This window comes from Melampsora larici-populina, assembly GCF_000204055.1.
Source record: "Melampsora larici-populina 98AG31 unplaced genomic scaffold MELLAscaffold_49, whole genome shotgun sequence".
NCBI lineage: Eukaryota > Fungi > Basidiomycota > Pucciniomycetes > Pucciniales > Melampsoraceae > Melampsora > Melampsora laricis-populina.
Genome location: NW_006768813.1, coordinates 158,161 through 181,395, shown reverse-complemented (window position 1 = coordinate 181,395; position 23,235 = coordinate 158,161). Strand labels below are relative to the sequence as shown.

General features: G+C 39.0%; 5 protein-coding genes across 5 annotated transcripts; 3 read left to right on the top strand and 2 right to left on the bottom strand.

Annotated features, from left to right (window-relative positions):
* Window positions 1-3,692: 3,692 nt before the first annotated feature.
* Window positions 3,693-6,692, top strand: MELLADRAFT_110958 (uncharacterized protein; the record flags this gene model as incomplete). Its single annotated transcript, XM_007415278.1, has 8 exons — window positions 3,693-3,987; window positions 4,046-4,200; window positions 4,452-4,710; window positions 4,873-4,934; window positions 5,234-5,325; window positions 5,974-6,095; window positions 6,163-6,291; window positions 6,355-6,692. 8 exons carry the CDS (start codon window positions 3,693-3,695, stop codon window positions 6,690-6,692), a joined length of 1,452 nt encoding a protein of 483 aa, XP_007415340.1.
* A 323-nt stretch (window positions 6,693-7,015) lies between these two features.
* MELLADRAFT_72978 (uncharacterized protein) lies at window positions 7,016-8,626 on the bottom strand (the record flags this gene model as incomplete). Its single annotated transcript, XM_007415178.1, has 4 exons — window positions 7,016-7,627; window positions 7,708-7,836; window positions 7,923-8,522; window positions 8,593-8,626. The coding sequence occupies 3 exons, from the start codon at window positions 8,465-8,467 to the stop codon at window positions 7,324-7,326; spliced, it is 978 nt and encodes a 325-aa protein (XP_007415240.1).
* A 2,882-nt stretch (window positions 8,627-11,508) lies between these two features.
* On the top strand, window positions 11,509-11,869 carry MELLADRAFT_92118 (uncharacterized protein; the record flags this gene model as incomplete). Its single annotated transcript, XM_007415279.1, has 2 exons — window positions 11,509-11,746; window positions 11,817-11,869. 2 exons carry the CDS (start codon window positions 11,509-11,511, stop codon window positions 11,867-11,869), a joined length of 291 nt encoding a protein of 96 aa, XP_007415341.1.
* A 4,306-nt stretch (window positions 11,870-16,175) lies between these two features.
* On the top strand, window positions 16,176-16,793 carry MELLADRAFT_110956 (uncharacterized protein; the record flags this gene model as incomplete). Its single annotated transcript, XM_007415280.1, has 1 exon — window positions 16,176-16,793. One exon carries the CDS (start codon window positions 16,176-16,178, stop codon window positions 16,791-16,793), a length of 618 nt encoding a protein of 205 aa, XP_007415342.1.
* Window positions 16,794-21,562: 4,769 nt separating this feature from the next.
* Window positions 21,563-22,773, bottom strand: MELLADRAFT_110955 (uncharacterized protein; the record flags this gene model as incomplete). The annotated part of the gene is made up of 2 exons (XM_007415177.1): window positions 21,563-22,655; window positions 22,739-22,773. The coding sequence occupies 2 exons, from the start codon at window positions 22,771-22,773 to the stop codon at window positions 21,563-21,565; spliced, it is 1,128 nt and encodes a 375-aa protein (XP_007415239.1).
* Between the last annotated feature and the right edge of the window lie 462 nt (window positions 22,774-23,235).

The window sequence follows — 23,235 nt, the reverse complement described above, 5'->3', positions numbered from 1 at the left end:
ATATATAAACCCAAGCTGAATATATAAACCAAAACTCAGTTCATCCTCAGAGAAGAAACCAAGTTTATACATACCTATTTCTAAAGAACCATCAAGAGTTCCAATAGAATAAAAATCAAGAGTATTACAAATAGTAATACTAGTGACTCATTCTATACTACCTTGATTATTCAAGACTAGATCCAAGTAAGTTATATACTTCCCTTCTGGATCCTCTACTTTCCCTAAGTAGTTTCTATACTAGGTTGGTGACCTCCAAGATAATAACCAAACAGGTTGGTGACCTCTAAGAGATAACCAAGATAGTGATCTACATAATCACTCTTTATCCAATTACCAAGAAGGATATTGGAGAACATTGGGATCCTGTTCTCATCCCTTACTTAATTGTAAATCAAATCTCTTCTTTAAGAGTCAACTAACTGTAGTCTGCCAGGATTTGTCCTAGCAGACTCTTAGTTGTTTAACCCTCTACTACTCCTCTCCTACTCATATCATCTCTCTCTCTCCTCTTCCTCTACCCTTGTAACTAGTTATAATCTGAAATATAATAATATTTATTATACTTCACCACATACCTAGTCCCAATACTACCATTTAGTGAGTGTAGCCTCCTTTTAAAGAGCCACTACCCTCACAAGGAACTACTGGCTGTCATCTCGGCATTCAAGGAATGGAGGCAATATCTTGAAGGTAATCCAAACAGATTAAATGTAATAGTTTACACTGATCATAAGAACCTCAAGTCCTTAATGACTACCAAGGAGTTAACAAGACGTCAAGCTCGTTGGGCAGAGATACTAGGAAGATTTGACTTTGAGATGCGATTCCGACCAGGCAAGCAGTCAACTAAACCGGATGCTCTGTCAAGAAGACCAGACCTGATGCCATCAAACTCAGAAAAATTATCATTTGGACAGCTTCTCAAACCCCACAACTTACTGAGTTATGTGTTAATTGATGAGCTTGATTTCATAGAGAATTGGTTTTTAGAGGGCAAAACTGGAACTAATATCGAAATACTTGATGCTGAAGTAAACAACAATGTCTTAAATGATACTGAAATATTGAATGAAGTCAAGCGCAAAATGAAAAACAACTCAAGAATAATCGAACTCATGAAATTATGTGAACAATCATCATTCTCAAAAATAACTAATGACTACAAGGTAATCAATGATATATTGTACTTTAAAGGGAAAATCATAGTTCCAAACGACCCCAAAATGAAGGTCCAGATTTTACGCTCTTGCCATGACAGCCAATTGGAGGGACACCCAGGCAGAATGAGAACACCGGCTCTATTGAAACACGGATACCACTGGCTGTCGATGAAAGCTTTCACTAATCAGTATGTTGGTGGTTGCCAATCCTGCCAACGTGTCAAATCAAGAACAATGAAAACACTTGGAAGCCTCAAACCTCTTCCTATCCCAAGCGGCCCATGGCTAGAAGTGTGCTATGATCTCATAACAGACTTACTGGAATCTGAAGGACACGACAGCATATTAACAGTGGTACACCAGCTAACAAAAATGGCTCATTTCATACCATGCAGGAAAACAATGAATTCCGACAAACTAGCTGATTGTATGATTAAGAATGTTTGGAGACTTCATGGAACACCTCAACCTATTACATCAGATAGAGGTAACATTTTCATTTCAAAGGTCACAAAAGATATTAACAAAAGACTGGGTATAACTACACAGTCTTCGACTGCATATCATCCTCAAACGGATGGTCAATCAGAAATAACAAATAAAGTCGTCAAACAGTACATAAGGCACTTCACATCATACAAGCAAGACAATTGGAGTTCCTTATTACCGATGGCAGAATTCTTGTACAACAATGATGATCATGTTTCAATAGGTATGTCGCCATTCAAGGCCAATTACAGTTACAATGTCAGCTTTACAGACATACCTTCAGGAGACCAATGTCTACCATCTGTGGAAGTGCAAATGAGTAAAATCAATGACATTCAAAAAGAATTAAAAGATTTGATGCAGCTAGCGCAAGACACAATGACTGAACGACACAACAAGAAAGGATCTCAAACACTGGAATGGAACACTGGAACAAAAGTATGGTTGAATAGCAAAAATATTTCAACCACGAGACCTACTGCTAAGTTTTCACATTGCTGGTTGGGACATATTTCAATTCTGAGTCGTGTATCCACTAATGCGTACAAATGAGATCTCCCAAAGTCAATGGAAATGATCCATCCTGTATTCCACGTCAACTGGTTGAGGAAATTTGATGCAAGCAAAATTGAAAGCCAACATCAAGAACCACCACTACCAGTCATCATCCAAGATAATGAAGAATTCGAAATATCAGAGATTTTAGACAAAAGAATTCACAAAGGTAAAATTCAATATCTAACACTGTAAACATCATTCAACTTCCCCAATTTGGCAGAGGAAAATGATTAATAGTACAGTTTTTCATAAAAGAATCTAATACTGCACACCTGGGCCATTTCACCCACACTACATATGTGCAGCAAGCTAAGTCAATAGTTGTCTATCATGTACATACAGGTCTGCTCAGTTTTTTGCCCATCAGAATAAATAAATCACATGTTATACCACATGTAACTTTTTCGACTTTGAAATTTTTTTCCCAAAAATTCACTACATATAATTCTGTAGCTGCTCAGGCAATATTGTTGAAGCTATGTCTTAGTAACAGAAAGTGTGTTACATGCAGTTGAGTTGATGAGATCACACCAAAACATTGAGTCAGTGTATGTAGTCAATCTTTTGGAAGCTTTTTTCAATCTGAAAGAAGTTACAGCATGTATTACATATGAATAACTTGTCCTGATGAGCAGATAACTGAGCAGAACTGTATGTACATGATAACCACATATTCACTGAGCCTGCTACACATATGTAGTGTGGGTGTTATGGCTCAGGTGTGGAGTGATAGACCATTTTATGACAAATCATACTCCCAATCATTTTTCCCTGCCCACTTGGGGAACCCGAATAATGTCTGCAGTGTAATCAGCTGGAAATGTTATGACCCAAGTCACGATTCATGGGAACCAGAAACTGCAATGGGTAACACACAAGATTTAATTAGGGAGTTTAACAAGAAATATCCTCAAGCAGAACGGCAATACCGCAGGGTACGGAGAAAGACGTGAGGGTGAAGCTTTTCCCACTGGGTTTTTAATGCTAACCCGTGGAAAGATGCTGGCCTGTCAAAAGGAGGTCGCGTCATAAAAGGGGGAGTGGTGTTATGAGCCATATGTTTATACATAGGCTATATGCTTGTACTGAGATCTATGCGTACTTGGAGTTCTGCCAAGCAGACTTTTTACTGCTCTCCACGTTGCAATCTATTACCTACTAGAAGACACCTTTCATCTCTCTCTTGCACCTCTCTCAAGCATCAAGGCCTTAACACATCACTTATACTGTACATGTAAGCTGCTATGACAAGGGAAAGCCTGCATCTCATTTCAGGCAAGATTCTCTTACACAACACACCATTTACACACACCAAGATACTAACCTCACTTGCACTACACAACTTAATCATCAGTAGACTCGGTGTAAAGGTACCGGCACCACAGTACAAGTGACCCGCTCAGCCAAATTATCATAGTCAAAGTTGCACCTCAATCGTATCACCACGTCTCGACAGACATCTCACCTTTCACCGACTAAAACATGCCACAACCCAAGAAGCAACTATGCTCAAATCATTTTAAAGATTCTGACAAACCTCCACAGCGCCGAATCAAAAAACATGATGCAGAGGCTGAACAACAATTTCAAAATGAAGTCAAACAAGGAGCTCAATTCCTGAATGGCATCCTTCCCAAAGATCAAAATGAACGCATCCCCCCACCCCCACCTAATCCAAACAATGAAAACAACAAACCTCATGACAATCTATATGACCAGTATATGCCAATCATCTTTCCTCCCATCGAAGAAGAGCAACAGGAAGTCAATGCTCCAGGTGGAGTTGAAGTTGATGATCTCATTGCAAGATTTGTCGACCAACAATGTGAATATAGGTATGCGCAAGCCCGAGAAGAACTTTGGCAGCACTGGGAAGGCCTCAAAAACTAACTTACCACGGCTTACCTTCAGTGTCAGACCAGGACTTCAAACTGAATTATCAAAACCTCCTACCTTAAGGATGTCAGTGATGTTTGTCAATGTACGGCGGGTCAGTTTTATTCTCAAAAGCTGGACCTCATCAATGCAGTTGGTAGGTGTTTAATACTTCAAACTATGATAATTGAACTTATCTTTCGTCAACACACACTGACTCAGACTTCATCCCAACTAGACAAGTTCACAGCAAAGCCTGTGTGATTCTGTCGTTGCCTTCCGGAAGCAGTTCAACTCGTGTATAAGGGATATATCCCAGCTTCACCACAAACACCTCGGACTGTGTTCTTGATCACCTTAATACAGATGTACCATTTTATCTGGCAAACCTCTGTTGCAGTTGCTTCAAGTTTCTTCAAGGGCATGATGAATTTCCACGACAGCCGAGTCCGCAAACCACTCAACTCCCAAAACCAAACTCCTCAGGTCAATCTACGGGACTTAACTCAGCCTTTCTCAAGTGCAACCCACCTTTACAGTCGCATCTTGGTACTCAGCAAATGCATACTTCACCACGGACTTCAACTCACTCATAAGGATATATGGGCTGCTCAGTGTGGCCAGTGTTTCGGCCCTGCAAAAAACAAAATCAAGGAGTCAGAAGCCAAGGCAGACATCATTGTATGTATGGACGGGAATTATCAACACCGACATAACAAGCTTGCAAGTAAGGATCAACCAAAGGAATCACAATACCCCGACATCTTTGTACGGCCCTTGCAAATAGCCAAGCATGATGTTAATGCTGACCCTCCTTGGTGTGGAACTAACAATGACAACAATGATGATGTAAGTTTTGATTACGTTTCACTGTTTCATATTTGTAAAATCTTTCTTATTCAAGTTGATATTCAACACAGGATCCATGTGGTGAATCACACAAAACCGCAAACAATACCAGAAATGCCTCCATGTGGGACCAATGCGATGATACAGGCTTATTTGCCTTGGCCTGTCAACATGATGTGCCATTATTGCTGGCTAATATTTACCAAAGTGGGGAGAAGTAAGTAAAATTTTACATTTCAATCCCATCAATTTCCAGACGTTGAATGAATCACATTACCACAGGCTGTACTATCCCTTAGCACTCATCCAGTTGCTACTGGATGACTTTCCTGATCTGCGCGTGGCCGTCTTGTACAACATTGGTTGCCAGCTCGACAAACACATCACCAGGGTACGCATAGCAAGGTTTTTCCTTCTCTGTATTACTTATGGATGCTGATTATGTTCATTTCTTACAGCACAACAAGCTTCCCGAGTATCAATGTTGCATAGTACTAGGGACATCAGTATTCCACGCATACGTGCACTCTTGGGGTCGTCAGCTAAAGTACAACCCACGATTTCTACAATATTGGGGTCTCTCTGACGGCAAAGGACTTGAGCGGCTGTGGTCAGACCTGACACCACTGATTTCTTGATCACAGACATCTACCCGCCTGCATCAACTACAAGCTATTGCCTCAAGGTGCAAATATCTGACTGGTTGAAATCAAATGCAAACCACCAAATGGCTGCACTGTGGATTGGAAAAGACTTTATCGACCATCAAAGAAGCACAGGTAACTCTGGATATATGGTTAAAATCACCAAATCCCCTGAACCAGGCCAAATGTATACAACAGCTTTTTTCAGGCTCAGTGGGAGTTGGAAAGACATCATAACCTCACCTCTGCAATAGACGTCAAAATTTGCCAAAAGCTTGAGCTTGGAAGGCTGCTATGTCTTGAAGATCACATGTATTGTGTCTGGTAAGATGTATATTATATCTCAAATAAATAATTCTATTGACATTATATTTTGACATTGTATTTAAAATTAGGGATGAAGATACTCTACTCGAACTAAGGGTGTTTGATTGTCTAGACCGATTTCAGGACTTGGTCACTCAGATCGCTGAGCAGCGTAGGAAGGTGGGTAACGTGGATATAGTGAATCTTCCACGTTAGTGTTTGTTTCTTCAAGGCAATCAAACATGATCAATCAGTTGACATCAAATTAAATACCATAGCCGCGGCTGTGGATTCTTTCCTGAAGGTTTGGTTTGCCAAAACCAAGGTTTGTAGACGTTTCCTGGCTTTGAGGGTGGAACAGTGGCCATTGGATCCTGAAAATAAAGTTGGTGGTAGTTCAAGGCTTGGTTAGTATCAATGCGCTTTGAAAATACTTGCTGTGAACTTGCTGATATTCTTCAAATTACCAGGGACACACGAGAAAGAGAGGATCATGGGAGCTATCGCCAGACGAACACGCACTATGAAAAAGACGCTCAATAACTATAAAGACCTTGCTTGTGCCTTTGCAGGACAGAACCCCGACCAGCCTGCTTCGCCCGAGGTTGAATATGTCAATCCAATTAGTATGGAGCCCGACGATCCCTTCTGGAGCAACGGACTCTTCACACACTCAACTGAACCTTGGGCTGTGGATTGTGGTACTCAGTTAGGATGCCGTATGATATACAGGTACCCGGTACTAAATTGTGACCCAATGTCTGTTTGTCAAGTACTCGTGGCGCGATCACCTTCACTGCAGCAGTGACGTAGTTTCGAAATAACCACTTTGGTCCTTGAATCTCCAAAGAAGTGAGTTTGACAAATTTCATAAAACTTCATCATGCATAAAACTGAACTGATTGGCGATTGAGATTCATTGAAAATAAAATCAGACTCACCTATGCTAAAACCCACCTCATCCCCATGATGTTTTGAGCGGGTGAGAGTCAGAGCAGACAAGCTAAAGAAAGTAAATATTCTATATACTCTACAATTTTGTCAATGAACTTAAGCTTAAATATGGCTTTACACCTTTCCTCAGCTGACCATCCCCATTGTATCACTTCTTTTCACTTAAACAAATGTCTTCAAAACCCTTTTCAATACGATAGTATGTTGGCTTAAAATCTAGATTATATGATGAACTGATCATCAAGTTTGATGTTGAACACAGACAAAGATAACATTGATACCTAAACTATTTGAATCTTTTACATTTGATTTGTATTTTACCGATCTGGGATAATACATTCAGCCTAAACGAGACAAGAGATAATTAATCAGACGCAAAATAAAATATACCAATCAATACAATTAAAACAACATCACATAAAACGCAATTCAAGTGAACTGATGAAAGTCTATGATCAAAAATTCACAACGAATGTAAAAAATTATCAATACTTTTTAAACCCTTCACCGCTTTTTCTACCAAGTTTACCTTGAGAAACTAAATCGTTTAAACTTTTCAAAGGTTTTAAAAGTGCTTGGCCGATTTGTTCTTCATCGGTTTCACGCCAACCATCTAAGATATGTTTGATGGTATCGAGTCCAACATAATCTGATAATTCGAATGGTCCCATTGGATAACCTGCTCCTAATTTCATAGCTGTATCTATATCTTCAATTGTGGCTTCTCCTCTTTCATTCATTCTCATCGCTTCTAATAAATAGGGTACTAAAAGTCTATTGACAATAAATCTAAGAACACCAAATGAAGCATTAGTCTGTCTTTGGTTTCTGAAGAGTGTTTTTTTCTTGAAGTCTGTTTTGACACTTACCCTGGTGTATCTAAACAATTCACAGGTGCTTTTCCCATCCTCTTACATAGTTCCGTGAGTGAATCGATCGTGGATTGATCAGTTTGCTCAGTTCTAATGATTTCAACTAATTTCATCCTTGGAACTGGACTACAGAAATAAAAAACATCATGATGAGAAAACTCATGTTTCTTTCGAGCAAATCGGCCGTGTTTGAAAAAACGGTTAAAACTCACTTAAAGAAATGTAATCCAGCCACTCGACTTTGTCTTTCTTGACCAATCACTTTTGAAATTTCACTTAATTTGATTGAACTTGTATTAGAAGTTAAAATACAATTCGAATTCGAAACTTCTTCTAATGTTTTAAACAAAGTTTGCTTAATTTTAAGGTTTTCAATAATCGCTTCAATAATCAAATCAGTCTTTTCTAAACCTTTATCAATTTGATTTGAAGTTGAAATTTTAGAAAGGTTTTCTTCTACAAAGTCATTTTGTTTCGATTCTGAATCTGGATAAAGTTTTTTAGATGATTTATGTAATGAGCTTTGGATTGATTTCAAACCGTTTTCTAATGCTTTTGATGATGTATCTATTAAGTTAACTTTTAAACCTGATTGAATTCCAACTTGTGCTATACCACTACCCATCAAGCCTGCTCCGATGACGGTCATATGGTTGATTTTAGCTTGATTGCTTCGCATGCTTGTTGAAAATTTGGATGATTGAACGGATGATAATCTTGTTCGATTCAGTAGATTGGTTCTACAAATGAAAGTCATTTTGTATGTATGCGATGTTCAGTAGTCCTGGTGGCTGTTGATGTTATTTTGTTTTCTAGGAGTTTCAATCGTCAATCAGTTTAGTTGTATGGAGGAAGAAGTTTTATGAAACTTGTCAAACTCACTTCTTTCGAGATTCAAGGACCCAAGTGGTTATTTTGAAACTACGTCATTGCTGAGCCTGCAGTAGAGGTCATCACGCCACGAGTACTTGACAAGCGGAAATCGGGTCACAAATTAGTACCGGGTTGTACCTGTAAATCATACGGCATGCGGTGTTCTGTTTTCGGAGACAGGTTCCTTCCAATCCTGCCGACTCCCCACAAGAAGTGGACGCTCGCAAGGATCGATAGTCGTACAAGATGAACTCAGGATCTCGAGATCAATTTCAATTGCATACATTCAGGTTTTCTCAAACAGTCTTATGATCGTCAGCCTCGTTTACACCCAGTTCAGCATTCAAAAAGATGGATCGCGAGACAAGGGCCCGTCTCTCAGACCAGTAGCGTTCTCAATGTCGACTTCAAAGAGTAGCTCTCTCAATGTTCATTTAAAAGTCACCGCATACTTGAAGAAAAGTCTCGATATCAAGTAAATGAGTCCCATGGTGTCTGCTTAGATCAATGGACACGCATCCCCGTTGCCGAGAATGTAACTGATACAACCTACAGCTTGTCACTTAAACGCCGACATTTTTCAAAAACGAAAGGCATAGCTTGTTTCTAGGTGAATCTACCGAGACAATGTTCTTAGAGGCAAACCCCGGTATCAAACAAGAACTAAGCATATCAATCATGACTATGTCTCCTTGTTCCGATGGAAAAGAACTATGTAGAATGTTACTTGCAATGTCAAGGTGGACATCTTACTCGATTCTCTCCACGATTGTGCCATAGGCGGTCTTTCAAAAAAAGCAAAGATAACAATCAGTCCACATTTCGCTGTCACATTGTGGACTGTTATTGTGGTGTCCAAAGGAGATTTGTTGTCGATCGGCTTGATTTCAAATTTGCTCGTTGTGGCCGTCTATTTGACTTTGCTTTCTTTGTGCAAGAATTGCATTTGTTTTTTTACCTCTTGAGCACTGTACTCACTAGCTAGGCTATCGAAATCATAGTTGGTCTTGTCTTGGAGAGAAGTTAGAGCATCAGTTTGTGTGATATAATCAAGTTTTCTACAATGCCGAATGAGATAATTACAAATTTTCTTTGTTTCTTTCGTGCCACTAGTCTGATTCGGGTTCCGTAACGTCAGACATCTTTCAGATCTTGAGTCAGCGTGAGATGGATAGACGTGCCATTGCTTTCCATAGACCCTATACCACGAACAAATTCTCTATCATTTGATGCTCTGAGTTTGATGCGACTTGACGAATCACAAGAAATGTGAAGTTGAACAGAAAATGTCAAGACAAATAGCTCGTTAGATACTCTACGCGTTCGGAAAGCTGAACCAAGGAATGTACTGAAACTCGCCCTCAAGGGCATACAAAAGTCCTCGACGACCAGAGGCACAATCACCTAAGACCCCAAGGCAATACGCCATCGAAGGTATCAACGTTATGATCCCGAAGAGATATTTAATGATCATGGTTTTCTACAGTGGATAGTTTGTACGTCAAAGAAAGCGCTCGAGACCTACAAATACAACGAGTTAGCTCTCCCGACATGATTATTAGAACATTTCTTGAGAAGGTGTCCTCATCAGCCAGAGACAGGCTGATGATTGAATTCTGTTCAATGTGCGTTTTGTGGTTATTCACCAGACACCCGATAAGATACCTTGCCATGCTCATGAGGAAAGTTATCGAGAGATGAGGCGGCATTTTGGATTTGTGTCAGGAGAAATTTGCGGATCATGTTACCATCCTGTATAGGAGCCCTGTGTCAAGCGCTTCTGTGATCACAAATGTAACACTAAATCGTGTTTAATCAATATGATGATCCCCTGGGGGGTCAAACGCATAAATTAGCATTATTCCTGCCGTATTCATAGAGCATCAAGATGGAAACGCCTTTCATCCGTGCTCAAAAAACAAAATGCTGAAGCCATGGGGAAGGAGACATACAAAGACAATGATTCTGGCTCTTATGCTTATTAGAATATATTTTAAGAAGGTATCCTCGTCAGCCATAGACAGGCTGATGATTGAATTCTGTTAAATGTGTGTTTTGTAATTATTCAACAGACACCGGAGAAGATACCTTACCATGATTATAGAGCGAGTTGTCGAGAGATGAAGCGTCGTTTTGGACGTGTATCAGAAGAAATTCGCCGTTCACGTTTCCATCCGGTATGAGAACTTCATGTCAAGCGGGTTCTGTGATCACAAATGTAACAATAAATGGTGTTTAGTCCTTCTGATGATCCTCTGCAGAGTTCAAATTAATCAATTAGCATGATTTCTCCCAGATTCACAGACCATTAAGATAGAAATGCCTTCCATTCGCGCTCAGAAAACAAAATGCTAAAGCCATAGGGAATCTTTCATATTTATGAGCATTTCTAGATAATCCTAATTGACTTGAAACTGACCGTGACATCTCTGGGGTCCCTTTAAACATCAACTGAGTAAAATATAAACACGTCCATGATCGATAATGCTTGTATATCTCGTACATATACCGATAGTCACGCCTTTGACGCGTGTTCAGAAAAGAAACAAAATGCAAAAACCATAGTGAAGCGTTCATATATCTATTAGCATTCCTAGGATATGCAAATTGACATGAAACTGATGGTGTCACCTCCTGGGTCCCTTTCAACATTAACTGAGTAAAATAGAAGCACGGCTGTGAGCAATAATGCTTGTACATTTCGCGCATTTAACAAACGCGTGCTTCGCATTTCTGACTGTATTTTCGAGCTGATCGTCCTGTAATGAGGATCAGCAATTCCCGCGACCAAGACTTCTAAACATCGTCTAGTCACCTTCACGTTTCCCATATACCTCAACAACAACTTTACTCCCACTTTTCCAACCTAGCCACCCCTGCTCTCTATCACATAGTCTTATCTACTCAACACCATCTCCATACATCATGAGTATCGATTCTTGTGTTAGTTTTGGCGTCTATAATACCCCTCCATCAGTATCATATACCGCTTATCAAGATCTTCAAGACACGTCTTCAAACGCCGGAACTCTAGTCACTGAAAACTATGTCATTTTAAATTTACTTGGTTCGGGTGGGTTTGCTTCGGTTTACAAGGCTGAATCAAAGCAAGATCAAGATCTTTATGCTATCAAAGTCATGTTACGCGTTCACAGAACATACGGTCTTCAAGATGAAATGATTATGAATGAGATTAATTTACTTCAAGATCTTCATCATCCTTCAATCATTAGATTTTATGAACACTATCGTACAGATTCAAATTATCATCTTATTCTTGAATTAGCTACTGGTGGAGATCTTAGACAGAAAATTCCTATTTCAGAAAAAGAAGCCAAGATTTATATTATGGATTTAGCTAGAGCAATCGGATACCTTCATCAAAACAACATTATTCATCGCGATCTTAAACCTGACAACGTCCTCCTCACTTCTGATAACCGAATCAAACTGGCGGACTTTGGACTTGCTACGAGAACTCAGTCTGGATTAGCTATTGGTCACTGTGGGACTCCTTATGCACGAGCACCGGAAGTCATCAATGGAGGATCTTATACAACAGCGATTGATTGGTGGGGTTTGGGAATTATTTTATACGAAATGGTGATGGACAAACAACCTTTTATGTCAGGTATGTTATTTCTTCCTCAAACTTTTCTTCTTTACGCCTTGCAGTAGCTGACATATCCTTTGTATTCTGGCAGACACTGTCGACGGACTAAATGATCAAATTAGAAATGCGGACGTCGAGTTTTCATCATCCGTTTCTCCTCAGTTCTGTTCACTTGTTAGTTTGTTATTGAAGAAGGATCCTAGGGAGCGATTGGATTGTATAGAAAAGGTTTTGGAGCAGGAGTTCTTTAGTGATATGGTTTCTAGTTTATCGTATGGATTTTGAATGATGTTATTTGGAATGGAAAGTCTCAATTTTTGTAATCTAAGGTATGTTACTATTTCCTTTTTGTCTTTTGCTCTTGAACTTTGTATTATCTTCAAGTCAGGTCACTGACATTCCCTCTTCTTTTCCGTTCACTCATACTAGGTTCTTCAATTTTCAGGCTTGTTGGTCGGCATTTTTCACTTTTGATATTCCTGGCTCCCTGTTGTATAGAAAGGCTTTTGGAGAGGAGTTCTGTAGTGATATGGTGTCTAGTTTGTTGTATGGGTTTTGATTGATGTTATTTGGAATGGACAGTCTCTTTTTTTAATCTAAGGTATGTTGTTATTTCCTTTTTTCCTTTTGCTCTTGCACTTTATATCATCTTCAAGTCAGGTCACTGACGTTCCTGCTTCTTTTCCGTTCCCTCTTACTAGGTTCTCATATTTTTGGGCTCGTTGGTCGCGTTTTTTTCACTTTTAAGATTCTTGGCTTCGTTTATGGATAAGAATACACATATCTCCACATGCATTATACGTAACCATGTCGTGTCTATAATGTCCGTAATGTTAATATGGTTCCATGGATCTCTTGGATAATTTCAGAATGATTTCTTTAAGACACTGCGCCCTTGATGATGAGCTGGAGGTACGTGTCGAGGCCTTTTCATTCGGTTTGTAGAAAATTTTCCCAGAAGGGTATATTGCTCATGTTTAGGCTATATTTTAACTCTACACTACATAGTTCTCTAATTCAGTTGGTACTTGTGATTGACCATCAGTTTGATTCCCTTGAAGTTCTTATATGGGGACCCGTATCTTCAAGTTCTATGAGCTAAGTCTTCATTGCCGATTGAATTACTAGAGACTAAAATCTGGAGATATATTGCATTCCTAATAGCTGTGATCTAGAACCGCTTTTGAAGGTTATCAATTCACTCATAGACATCACTTGTAATAATCTCTAACAGCTACAATGGCAAATTCGCGCCAAAGTTGAGTCTTTTGAAGCCATTAACTCCTAGCAGTGTCAAAAAGATCACAAGGATCGAAATGTAACGAAATGCCGGATTCAATCGGTGTGTAATTCGGGTGAGCCACACTAAAAAATGTGGCGAGGTAGAGAATCGCGGCCCTTTCCAAATCAGAACAGGATAGAAAGTACCAAGTCAAAAGATGCTCCCTGATCATCTGCGAGAGAGCTGATTATGCACTCGTCTTAAAACCAGCTTGTAGATTATTCAAGTTGAAAGATTTCTTTGAAAGCTTTCAATGTGTTTAACGTTCAATACGATTCTGACTTCACGCGTGCAACGGATGCATTATCTATCAATTTAAGAAGCCTACACCAAAAAATTCTCCCAGAAATCCGTAATAAAGATTCAAAGGCATTACGATCGATCACACATCATTGAACAGGCAGACAAAAGGGGGTTGTGTCCTTGAGAAGGTTCTTTGACGGGGACAGTGTAATCTACATTTTCAGCCACACGCTTCACTTATCATACAACACTATCTTCGTGAGCATCGAGTATTCATGACTGCAGAGGTCAACTCATTTCTTGGTTCACGAGGTCCAAGGCCCAAGCATTGTGATGCGTCTCCCCGAATTCCGGCATGAGCCATGTCGCAGAAGTTGATATCAACTTTCCCTTCCTTCCATCTCATGACCTGTCTCTGTGCTTTTGTGAAATTGTGGCACATGCAGCCCGCTCTGTATTACATACAATCAGGATTTAATGGCGAATCACAACACGGTTCAGTTTATGAGAGGTGAATCATAAACAGCTTTATCTAGCCTTTGGTATATAGTAGTAAGAGTCTATTATTGAGACACGAACCTGTCTTATAGGGAAATGCTGATTCTGAGAAAGAGTCCATGGGTCTGTGGATCTGATAGAAATTGAGCAACAGTGTCAGTGATCGTGTTTCTTAATCCCCTAGACTACGACCTATTCTTGGCTCTTAAGCAGCTGGCCAGCTTTCTCAGCAGCTCCTCAGCAGGCGGGAGGTGTTCAGGATTGTGATGATGAATAATCGACGCCTCTAGACTTCGTGGGCGGAAGCACTCCATGGGACAGACTGGACAGACCCCTCAAATTAATTCGACTCTCATATTCCTGGTGCATGTTGAGCAATGCCGAGAGTCCATCATCTATATACAACGTCACATTATCATCCCGCCCCCCGGGATTGTGATTGCAGCGCGAAAAACAAGGGATATATGACAACATCACCATGAAAATTCGCCTTGACGCCGGAGTGTTGCGTGGACCGTGGTATCAAAGCGGGCCAACTTGAAGAGCAAATCGATTTGCCGCCTGTGCGATTTGCAAGTCGTCGGCGAGTTTGTCAAGACTCGGCTAGAGCGAGCGAACGAGTGGTCTTGAGCTAAGAAAAAGAATTGTCGAGGAAGATGTTCCGACGACAAGCCGTAAGCTTTCTTTGGGTGGGGCTTTGCTGAGATGTATCATGATATCATCAGGTCTGTGCTCTTCCGGTGGAAAGCAAACTCTCCGGTAAAATCTCAACTTCAGCTCAGCTCAATTCACCATTACGTGAGGTTCAATGGCATTTGTGTATCAATCCGTCGAAGGTAGTCTCAGTGAATTGCCGATTATTGAACTTTTTGTCATGAAGGTCCACTTCACTGCTCATAGGCCGCTCAATCTCAGACAAGTGATATGGAATCGAGTCTCTCCTCAAATCCCACATACACACAACTCCTCCAAAGGATGTGTGGTCTTACGACTTCCCTCAGTCGCCTCCTCTCCTCACTCTGTACTTTAGCGAAAAGGAACTAATCAGCCTCATCCTGCGCCATAGACTGATACGATGCCTTACTGTACAACTAAACCTTTACATTTCTTCGTCATCTAGACCAATTGGGACAATGCTTTTAGACTCGAAATTATTTCCTAGCCAACCATTAACATCACATTCTGTGTGGATCGAGGCAAATCTTCCTCTGCTGAAGGTTGCACTACGCTCTCTAATTCCTCTTATTGGAAGTCAGCCTTCTAAACTTCGTCCTTTCGTTGTGACAAGTCCTCAGAAGCTGATCTGATACTCTAAGCTCGATCACTTTTTCTTACAGCGTATCACCTCAGAAACACTCCGCAGTGGGGAAGTTCATTGTATGCGTACTATAATAACCTATATTTCGTGGACTCAATCAAGTTAAAAGAACCCCCCAATAGCATTCTCTCGACATTAATAAGATATATCACATCGCTCTTTACATAGCATTCCACTCGCCGCTGGCCTTCCGAACGGCAGAAGGAATTCTCTCTTGGGGTCCAACTCAGGTTTAGATACCATACTCGTAAGTCGCTGCAACTGAATCCAATGTCCAAATACTTCGAGAAGTTAACTTTTGCGTCCCTACTCAGAACACAAGATAACTTCTCAGCACAGGTGAATAGCCTCTTGCTACATAACGACTTCAACTGCCTTGGCACGTTTCAAGAGGGCTGATCGGACGGTCAAGGGCGGAATCGGGTTTCGCCATTTTCTGAACTTTGACCTCTTGAACAGAATGGTTGGGTTGTAAATCATTTTTGGGTTCTTCATTCGCCATGCTTCAAAACAATCGATTACATCTCAACTATAGCTTCACAGGGATATATACTGATCATGTCTTGTTCACTTGCATTTACTCCGCCCCTAAAAGCAAACCCTTCACACTAGCTCTGATAGTAGTCTTGACATTCTTAATGATTGTTGGCTTCATGCTCATCATTTATGTGTCAATTCAAAACCAAAAGTTGGATGAAACCCTCACCAAAATTTTACAGATCACTCAAAGGACAGATCGGTTACTCAACTCCAATCAAGTTCTTACATCGGCCAGAAGCCCAACTGCAACTGATCGTCACCCACCTGCCTCTTATCCATCAGTCTTAACTCAAGAACTCAATTCTCCAAATTTAGTTTTACAAAATTTCTATCGATCATCAAACTTAGATGCTGCTCAATCTCGGTCTCATTCAACAAATCGTGCCCACAGCTCAGCTAGTTTTCCGTTTGTAAAGAAGCATCCGAAAAGTCACCGTTTTTCCCTCTCGCATTCACCTAATGTCTCGAGGATGTCTCACTACCCAAAATCATTTCAACCTGATCGTTCATCACATTCGAAAGACCAAGAGCACATTGTAGATATTCCAGACAACCCATCAGAGAATATCCTCAGAGATTCGCCTTCAACTCGTGACCGACCAGGCAGTTTACCTGCTGTACCCGAGCGATCACGCCTTTCAAGTCTTATCCGACAAAGTCATCCTCATATTATTCTTGCTCATGCTTCCGACCCGGTATTGTCGACTCGGCCTTAAGTCTTGAACCCCTGTATGCCACGGGTATACGTTCTCTATCAGAACCATTATTCCCATGAATGATGTTTATGTATTTATGCGCGACAAGCAGGCCTGGAAGCCTACTAGATACCTAGATATTTCCACATGTGAAACATCTTGATGACATTGAAACTCCCAATGAGGCCAAAAAATATGCTAGAAGATTTACATTCTATAGGATTTTTTTTTGATGATAAAGGATTTCAATTTTTGGAAAGTTGTGATTGAGATTCGATATGTTTAATTAGTTCTCTTAGATTTATTGATATAGAAAAGTTTCATAAGATTAAAAAGGCTAACAGAAGGAGTATCATGGTTGTTTTGATCATTTAGATTTAGAGAAAGGTGTACTATTTTAATGCAAATGTTTAGAACTCAACTGGTTGACTCTATAGATGGGATCTTGCCTCCATGTTTGCATGCTCCATCTTGCACTCTTTCCCAGAAGTTGAAGGGTTATGTTTTCTGTCTATGTTTATTGTTTGTCATCATTGTTTGTTTAATTGCTACTAGGCCATTGCCTTTTTTGAAGGTTTACGGCCCGGTTGTGGGGGGGTAGAGACTGTGGACTTCCTGTTGTGGGTGGGAGCAGTTGGTCTGGCCCAGGAAAACTCATTCTGGTAGAAAAAGTACTCTTCCTTAGAGTCATCACTAACTGTACAGGAATCTGCTCTCTGATGACCATCAAGGCTCCTAACAGGCACATGCTTATAAGGTGGATGCTTGCAACCCAGGAATACCAGCCTTATATGACAGTATTACACATAGACCTGATAAAATGCATAACAATGCATATGGATTGAGTAGAATGGATTACCTAATGATGGATCTAATCCAGCATGAGAACCTGAAGAAGTACAATTAGATATTACAGTGATGACCTGAAAGTACTTCTATGTAGGTCACTAGCCTGGGGTTGAGAGTTTTTCTACTTGGGGGAAGTAGAGCAAACAGAAAGGAAGTTATACTACTCAATTTTAGTCAGGAAGATTCTTGAAGTAATCAAGCAAATCACTAGTCTCATATTTATAAGACTCTTAATTATATATTTCAAACTTATCTTAAATTGGTTCTTCAAAAGTGACATGTAATAAAAGCTTGGGGGATTCTGTTTGAAGACTGAGAGAGGGGAGGTTTAGACACTCTCTTCTCAAAAACACAATTGTAGTGATATTTGTCTATATCACTACAATGGTTCACTGACTTATTATTAATTACTAACATAATTACTAGTTACACTTATTTACATATAGGTGTGTAAAGTATATTATGCACCATAAGAATTTTTGCTTGTTATGAGGTTAATCATTGATATATTGCATATTAGGGGGTGTCAAGTTGAAATTTTTACAACAAAAAAACAACATGGGAAAATTTCTATCTTTCAACTGTAAAAAACCTTTCCCGTGGTTGCATGATAACCAGTATGGCATGATTGGTGTTTCTTTTTTACTTTTTTGCCTTAGTCTTGGACCCAGTAATAAGAAAATTGCTGGTAAGAGGATGTAAGGTTGTCCTTGTAGCCCTGTCAAGCCCACCTGTTTCCAAGAGTGAAACCATCAAGGTGAGCTCTTTGATCATATGTTGTAAACTGATCTGTTTATGTGATTACAAGAATGGAATACATAAAAGCTTTCCCATGCGTGTAAATTTTATGTAAATTTATGCTACAACAGGAAAGTGTTTTACAGTAAAAATCATACAAAACTCAAACTTGATCCCCCTTATTGCATGTTGTTTCAAGTGTCCATATATATGTAATAGTGTTTGTATATGTTTTAGCACACCTTAAATATATATTCTAGGATTCATTTACATATAATTAGGTTCTATATATATTGTTTATATATATCAAGTTAGTCTTTGGATACATACATATGTAATCAGGGCTGACACCAAGTATCTTGCTTTTAATTCAGGTGACTAATTGAGATCCATTTTCAACACTTTATGAATAGTGAGGAAATTTTTCTCTTTGAGGTTTTAGGTGATGGGTTTTTCAACAAGCCAGGAAATCAAAGTGATTGTACATGACAGCTTCAGTTTTATTAAGAAAGATGGTTGGATCAGCAATTGATGAGTTCAAGCATAAACTTCTGATGCTTGTCAGTAATAAACTGTTGAAGAAACTTGTTGTTCATACAATAGGTTGCAGGATTGCATATAACCATACAAGTATGAATGTACAAAGTGTTCCAATCCAAAGACATTTTTTTGCATATTGTGGTAAGGAGTTCATTGTTAATTGATTCAATGAATTGTCCAGATCAGAATTTGGTCAACACAAGGGCTTTGAGCTGCACACTGTACATGATCACAAACCACATGACTCACAAAAAAATGTTCAGGAAATAATCAAACTGATGGATGTGTGAGTGACTGTAAAGGATGTGGTAGTGCAATGATGGTGAGTGACTAGATCAGTCTGACACAGCAACAGTTTACCCTGATCACCAATGCAAAGGCTAAGGGCCCTTTGGGCTGGAACCCAAAACCGGTTTTTGGTCCAAAACACCACCAAAGCCAAAAACTGTTTTAGGGTCAAAGCAGTTTTTGATTTTCATCAAAAACACCAGCGTTTGGCACCTTCATTTGATCAAAAACAAAAACCATTTTTGATCTAAAAGTCTTCAATTTTGAAAAACCGCCCTGAGGCTGTTTTTGAAGGGTCTTTGCCCTCATTTGCCCCTCTATCTCAATTCTTTGATGAGCTCTTTGGTTGAGTGTTTAGTAATTGTATAATCAAATTTCAAGTTTTTATTTCTACCCCATGAAAAAGGGGTAGATTGAAAAAGTGTTTTTGTGTAACAATTTTTGGCTAAACCAGCCAAACGGGCCTTTATACTTTCACCTGTATATATGTGCAAAGAAAATAAAAAACTTTTGATTGACCAAGCTAATCTAGCTTGACTGTATAATGACTAGACCATAGCCAGGCCTGCCTATTAACCAGTTTGTGTTCCCACTGGCACAAATCTCACACATCAATTCCTCAACTCTCACTACATCACAACAATTTTTTCACATCATTAAGGCCCTTGAAGAAACACACAAACAAATCTATAGGAAAGATAAAGACATTTCAGCATCAATTGGATTAATGAGATGTAAAGGTATATATAGACTCACCAAAAACAATGTAAACCGTATCTCAGTATTCAAAACAAAATCCCATAGTACTAACAAACCAATGCTTTTTGTGCATATTAAAGGGATAGATTGTTAAAACATATAATGTGAACTAAAGAGTTAGAAAAAGTTTTTCAACTATGTATGCATGGTTTCAACAACCCTGGTCCAGCAATACAGCTGTTGTGTGCTACACTGCTGGTGCATTGCAGAATTCACACACCGCAATGTTGCACAAGATTTATAAAAGTCTTGCAGGCCACCCCAAAGTGCAACAAAGCCCTTGGGATTGGAGAATTTTTCCAACCACAACAGCACTTGTTGTGTTGTGGTCTACAAAAGCACTGGTTTTTATGGTTTTTTCACTGCTGTTGCACAACAGGTGAGCCGGCGCCCAACTTAGCTTACCTATCTTGTGTTGTGATGCTAAGAGCAACATGACACAGGTTATGGTATGTATGCTACATGTTGCGGAGCAACATAGCTGGAAATGCCTTTGTTGTGCTGCGCTGTGTTGCTCGCACAGGGTTGGTTTCAGCCCAGGTTTGAGATTACACTTTATGGCAAAATACAACAAAAAAGTCACAAACACATCTTGGAATAAACATTTTTGACAACATTTCTACTTTCAAATCTGAAATGAAACTTTTGATCAGAAATCAGGAAGTGGTACTGAAACATAGCATTTAATGTTTTAGGTAGAAAATCTTGATTTCAATCAAGAATAAAGTGCTCAATGGGTTATATCAGTGTTTGGTCTTGAATAGTAGTCAGATGTTGTGTTAAAGAAAAGCACAAAGGATAGGGGTTAGACCTATGGCCCTATCAGGAAGTCTTTTGAGAGAGTGTATGTACAACAAAATCCAAGGAGGCAAAAGATGTGAACAAAGAGGGTGAGAGAAGGAATTGATCCCCCATCATTTGATGCTACACATGGCTGTACTTCAGTAAGTCAGAAGTGGAAAGTGAAGAGAGCACAGTTGATCACCATCCCAAACCCCTGAACCCATGCCATCATCATGAAAGACTTTCAAAGATTTCAAAGGATTATTCCAAAATTTAAGAATAATTAATCTAAAAAATTACAAAAATGAATTGATTTGATCATTATTTTTTCCATTGTTTCATTCATTCCACCACCACCACCAACAAACAAACAAACAAAACAGTTACTAAAAAAATGTTTTTTTTTTGCGAAACTGACAAATGAGAAAAAAAATCAAAGATGATATAAAAACAAAAAACAGAATGATTTGAAATGAGATTTTGAAAATGAATTTAAAATTGATTTTTTTTTTAGAAATAATATAAAATGATTTACTTAATTAGAAACGATGTGATTATTTTTTTTTCTACAAAACTTCATTAATCAAAACTTGAATACATTTAACAAAAACAAAAAAAAACAAAAGATAAAAGGTAAAAAGAAAAGATAAAAAGAAAAATTAAAAAAGAATTAAAAATTAAATAAAATACAAGAAAAGTATTAAGAAACTAACAATGAGGGAACCCCCCCGACGATTTGATATCAAAAAAAACAATAAGGAAACGTTACGATTCATAAAAGAAAAAAATAGGATCATCAAAACCATGAAAAGAAAGGAAGAAAAAAAAGCGACTCAAGAATTAATAATAGTCGTTGGACGAGATCTAGTTCTACCACGATAAAACTCATTACTTTCCAACGAAAGATTATCATTCTCCACCGATTCATTGATAAGAGACTTATGACTCATAACCAGATGATCAATCGTATTAGGTTGTTGATCGATCGAATGAGAATCCGAACCACCTGGAAAGACTTGACAAGAGTTTAATGAATAAAGATCTTCGTTTGAAATTGAAACGTCTTGAGATAATCGATGATGAAAGTTTTCTTCTTCTTGGAAGCTGATGGGAGAAGCTATGAAGGTCGAAGCAGATGTTCGGTTCAAAGGTTTACAGTAACATTGGTGGTCTGGATTAAGGTCTAATGGAGTGGATTTCGATCTGACTTGATGATCGTGTACTGATTCATTGGAATGATCATTAAAATCAAATAACGAAAACCTTTGACGATGGTGAATAGGAGGTAAAGAAGCCGACAAATAATTCGAATCGGTTCGACGATTCAACCCAGCATAATCTTCACGAATCGATTTCATTTCATGATTCGAACTTGAGCTTCTTGAATGATTCGAATGTGATTGAGAGTTTTTCAAGATAGGTGAGATGGTATGAGGATGACGTAAGTTTGGGATCGAATGATGATCTTGGGTTGGAAGCAAGACAGGTTGAGTGATTTGAGTTTTGATAGGTAAAGGAGTCTTGAGATGACCATGAATCGTTAAAGGTGAGATTGGACTTTCAGGATTAATCGAAGATGGTTTAACAGTTGTATTCAAAGACAAAGTACCCAAAGTAGGTAAAGCATAAGTTAAGGGGGCCATCATTGTAGGATGATCAGTTTGAATACATTTCAATTCGGTCGAAAGTTTCTTGGTCGAACTACCACAATAAGTGATATTGGATTCTCCTGAATCGATCTCATGATGGTTTGATGGCATTGAATGAGGTGATTTCGAACTAAACAATCTACGAATCTCTTTTCGAAAAGGTGGATGACACATCAAGAATGCCATGATTGAGAATAACAAAAACGAAAGTCCTGCAATGATAGCATAAAGTGTTCCAATATATTTACTACGATCGCTTTGATGGGTTATACTGATCCTGTTTTTGAGATGCAATGTGTTTTGGATTAGTTTTATGAAGTGAAGTTGAGATGAGATAAGAAAGAAAGAGGTTAAACTGACTGATTAGTTGAGAATTGATCTGTTGTGTTGGACATGATATATCCTTTTCATGAGCTATATGATTTATTGATTTAAACAAATCCAACTTTGATGAAAGAATGGTATTCCAGTAGTTTTCTAGTGAGTTTTGATGATTGGTATGTTGCAGTCGAGTCGTAATGCAGAAAGCTTGACAAAGTTTTGGGTGAATTTGTTTGAGTGTTGGGTGAGTATGATGGTATGATGATATGATAAATCGATCGAATTGATTTTTTGTTTTCTGTTTGATTTATTTTTAAAATTTATCAAATCAGTCTTGAGTCTTGGCTCTTTCTCATTTGAATTTATATAATATTTTTCACCTGAAACCTTAAATTTAATATGTCATGTGTGTACCTCATGATAGAACAGAAAAAAACAAATGTACACAAGTATGCGAACAGACAAAGAAGCTTCGTACCGGCCGGTCTTCCGTGCCGGCGCCGGAACCCCTCCCCGGAATCAGGCCGGCATCCAAA